The 3,850-nt window shown below is 35.3% G+C and overlaps 1 protein-coding gene across 1 annotated transcript in view; it reads left to right on the top strand.

Annotated features, from left to right (window-relative positions):
- Positions 1 to 540: 540 nt before the first annotated feature.
- The window catches only part of DOCK4 (dedicator of cytokinesis 4), a gene marked incomplete at its 5' end in the record, with an annotated part of 119,538 nt that continues 116,228 nt past the window's right edge, over positions 541 to 3,850 (top strand). The window contains 3 exons of the mRNA XM_010011020.1: positions 541 to 622; positions 1,191 to 1,251; positions 3,169 to 3,301. Coding sequence (XP_010009322.1) covers positions 541 to 622; positions 1,191 to 1,251; positions 3,169 to 3,301 — 276 coding nt within the window. The remainder of the gene's footprint in view (positions 623 to 1,190; positions 1,252 to 3,168; positions 3,302 to 3,850) is intronic.

Genomic DNA, 3,850 nt, shown 5'->3' with positions numbered 1-3,850 from the left:
CAGAATTCCAAAAATGAAATTTGCCCTGCTGGAACTTCTAGGTCTTTTACAAGACTGCTAATATCAGTGCACTCTAGTGAAAGATTTTGATAGAACTAAGTAGGGAAAATGTCTCTTAGGATTATCTTCCCATCTATGTAAAAGAATGTTGGTTGAATACAGGCATTGTATTGTTGACATTTGTTTAGCAAGAATCAATACCAACATACTACACATCTCTAATTTCAGTTCTAGGATAAATGGATTTTATTGCTTGTGTTTCTTTGTGTACTAGGATATACAATATCATTCTTCCAAATGACAGTCTTCTATTTTATATTGAGATTTTAGTAATTTTGTTTGGTGATTAAGTAAATTACTCCCCTTCACTAGTCTTTCTCTTTTTTTTTTTTTTTTTTTTTGATAAGGCTGAAACTTTTAGAAAGGAAACGTTTCATTCTTTTATATTTTAAGGAAAGTTGCATCTGGAAGTAAGATCCAAATTAGATCTACTTTGCAGAAGTGTTTGTCAACATATCTGTCATACTTGTTTTCTTACAGTGAAAGGTTTTTTTTAAGACTGAATAGAAATGGTTTGCCAAAATGTCCAGAAAAGCCTGAAAGACACTGTTCTCTCTTTGTGGTAAGTTCTTCCTATTCTCAATCTTTGTTGTGCCGGGTATTGAAAATAGAAGTTGAATTAAATTGTTATTCTGTGGTTGACTCAGAACTGCTTCCTAAGCTTGTACAGCTGAACTCCCAACTTGAATGTTTTCTGGCAACAGGTGGACACTCCTCTAAACTTCCATGTGGATGTACATACCAGTCTTTCTTCCTGTAAGAAGGACTACTTAGTTTTCCTCCTTATGCTTTTCTTACACATAAATGATTGTGCAATGCTCTCTTACTTTCAGAGTATTTGGAATTGTACAAATGTATTGCTGCTGTTCAAGACATGCAGTGAATCTTTTGTGTCCTCCCACTGATTTTGCTGCATTACAGCATATTCTAGCCCATGATATTTTAAGACAGTTGGTTTGGGTGCATGATCACCAATTTAAAGTGTTAAAGGGATGATTTCTTAATGCTGTATAAATGAACTCACTGTTTGTTTATCCCTTTCACTGGCAGTGAAAGCAGTGTGTAAAGATCTCGTTAAATGTCACATTTTAATTGGGAGTCAGAAATAATGAGGTTCTGATCTTGTGCAGGATTTGGGTAGCAGTGAACTCAGGAAGGACATCTATATCACTGTGCACATTATCCGAATAGGTAGGTATAATTGTTCGTGAGTAGAAATCTTACATTTGTTAGACATGACAATAAATAAAGGAAAACTGCTTGGGATTCTCTTTGGGATTGTTAGATTAGCAAGGCCTTTGAGTAAATTTTGGAGGAAAAAAAAAATGCCTGTTTTTTGACAGAAAAAATACTTTGGATTGCTCACCGTTGTTTTGTGTTATTTTTCAAGTGTACTGCTAACTAAGGTTAGATGCAGGATATTTTGATACTGTCACATAACAAAATGAAAGTGTCAAGTACGAACTGTGTTAAGATGATGGAGTTGTCATTGGGGAGCCCATTCTTGTTCCAAAGAGTAATTTCAAGCATCCTTTGTTCAGAGAAAAACTTGCCTGGAAGTTTAATGTACCTAATTAGTACGTAACATCTGATGCATATCTGAAATTGTTCAGATTAATTTTGTCTCCTCCCTGACCCCTTTAAAAATCAGGAGAGAGAAAGAAGTGCAGAAAGTCTCAATAATTGTAATCCCTAATGTTATAGACAGATACCCAGTCTTCTATAGCAAAGCAAAGGAGAAGCGTACATTTGTGTTAGCTCTTTATTTTAAGAAGTTATCCTCTGGGCTGTACTGATGTGAAACAATAATCTGAGTGTCTGCTTCTGACCTCTTAGATATATTGTTTTCTTTGGAACTGTCTCTAGTTGCATCAGTGCAGTACTAAATATAACTTCCTTTTTTTCTAAAGATACTCTGGTTTGAAATGTAGTTGCTTTAACTTGTGCTGGGTTCAGAAACAACTTGTTACAAAATAAACACTATTTTATGGCTTTGAGGAATAATTTTTCCTTGCATTTTCATTCTTGTTTAGTGTTGCATGAGAATATCAAAATACTGTGTTTTGGTTTTATTGGTAAGAATTGGGAAAAGGTATAATAAACTCTGATGTAAGCATATTTGGCAAGGATAAATGCTCTAAAGAAGAGTAAGGTCTGGAATTTTTCCTATTGTGTAGTTTTCATATATATTCTCAGTCAAGTTTATAAATGAACCACTGAAATATTAAGAAGTTAAAATAAGATTTGTATGCTGCATGGTGTGAAAATGAACAATTACTCTTCTAGCTGCTGTGATGCAGAGGAATATTTGGAGGAGGAATTGCCCTGCAGCGACTGCAACCACAGGCTTTTCTTGTCAGAAATTAAGACTTGGTGGGAAAGATACATAGCTGCCTGTGCACAATTGAATAAAATGCTTAGAAAGAGGGCAGTTTCAATTGCCAGGAATACAGTGAGAAGATTGATCCATTGTATTTAAATTAAATAGAAAAGGCTAGGAAAAATATTTTGTTTCGAATCTCTTTTCCTTGTCTGCCTTCTTTCTTTCCTTATCATAAATTGCTCCTCTGTCCTTTGTCATCTTTCCTCTCTGCGTTTCATCTCTACTTCATTTTTCTGCAGCTGGTCGATTATCCCCTTGCTAGCCAGTTGCCTCTTTCGAAGCAGCATTTGATTATTAAATTGTAATGGCTCCATCACAACATTTTTCATATAAATCATGGGTAGCAACAAACACAGTAAAATAATTCTTATTGGACAGCAAATGTTGAACACTCTGTCTTGTCTGAACTCTAAATTGTATTTGGTGATGTCATGAGTGTGCTATCACTGGATATCAGAAATGTGTTGTTGAGTGGAGGTCATGAGAGGGTGAGCAGTACCTCTGGTCTGAGACTTTTCAAGATCACCACATACTTAGTGGGCTTTGTGTACCATTTGTTATTCTAACAGAGTATAAAGACAGACCAGATTTGCAATGAATACACTTGGCATCATCTAATCGGACCTGTCGCCATACTGAGCTGGATTGCTGTCTGTGTACCTTCTAATGTTTTTAAGAAACACAGTTCCATGCATTATGCATCAAATATGTATTTTGTTTGGCAGGACGAATGGGAGCTGGAGAAAAGAAAAATGCCTGCAACGTACAATATAGACGGCCCTTTGGCTGTGCCGTCCTCAGTATTGCAGATTTGCTGGCAGGAGATTCAAAGGATGACCTCATCTTAAAAGTATACATGTAAGGAATGCTTTTTTCTTCATTTTTGGAGGTATCTTAGAGTCAGTTTGTATCAGAAGCAATGGTGTTAAATGCAGTGCAAATAAATAGCTGTAGCTCCTCTCTTTTCCAAAAAAGTATAGTAACTAATTTGTAATTTTTTTTTTCCCCCACTGTTCGGAAATTTTGGTTAATTCTGCAGATGTGTTTATAAAGTGGGATAATACTAAAGATAAAAGTTACATCCTTTTAGATCTCTGTATGTTTCAGCATTTTTCACATCCCTGTAAGAGTTTCTGGAGCTCTCTTTTTATAGCAACAAGAAGTGCTTTTAGGACTTTTTTTAAATTCCTTGTGCTGCCTAGGTAGCGAGTGGAGGTACTTTATAACTACACAAGAAAGTAGACAGAGTATCTTTTTGTGAAACGAAGCAATTATATTGTGGGAATGCAAAATGTATAAGGCAGTGCTGGAGAGTGAAAAATCAAAAATAGGTTTTAAAATGAATAGTGATAGTAATTGGAAAAAAGTTCAATTTTTCTAGTTGTAGCAACACAAATGCCTGTAATT

The sequence above is a fragment of the Nestor notabilis genome, unplaced genomic scaffold (genome assembly GCF_000696875.1).
Source record: "Nestor notabilis isolate BGI_N333 unplaced genomic scaffold, ASM69687v1 scaffold7310, whole genome shotgun sequence".
Classification (NCBI taxonomy): Eukaryota; Metazoa; Chordata; class Aves; order Psittaciformes; family Psittacidae; genus Nestor; species Nestor notabilis.
This window is presented reverse-complemented; position numbering and strand designations above follow the sequence as displayed.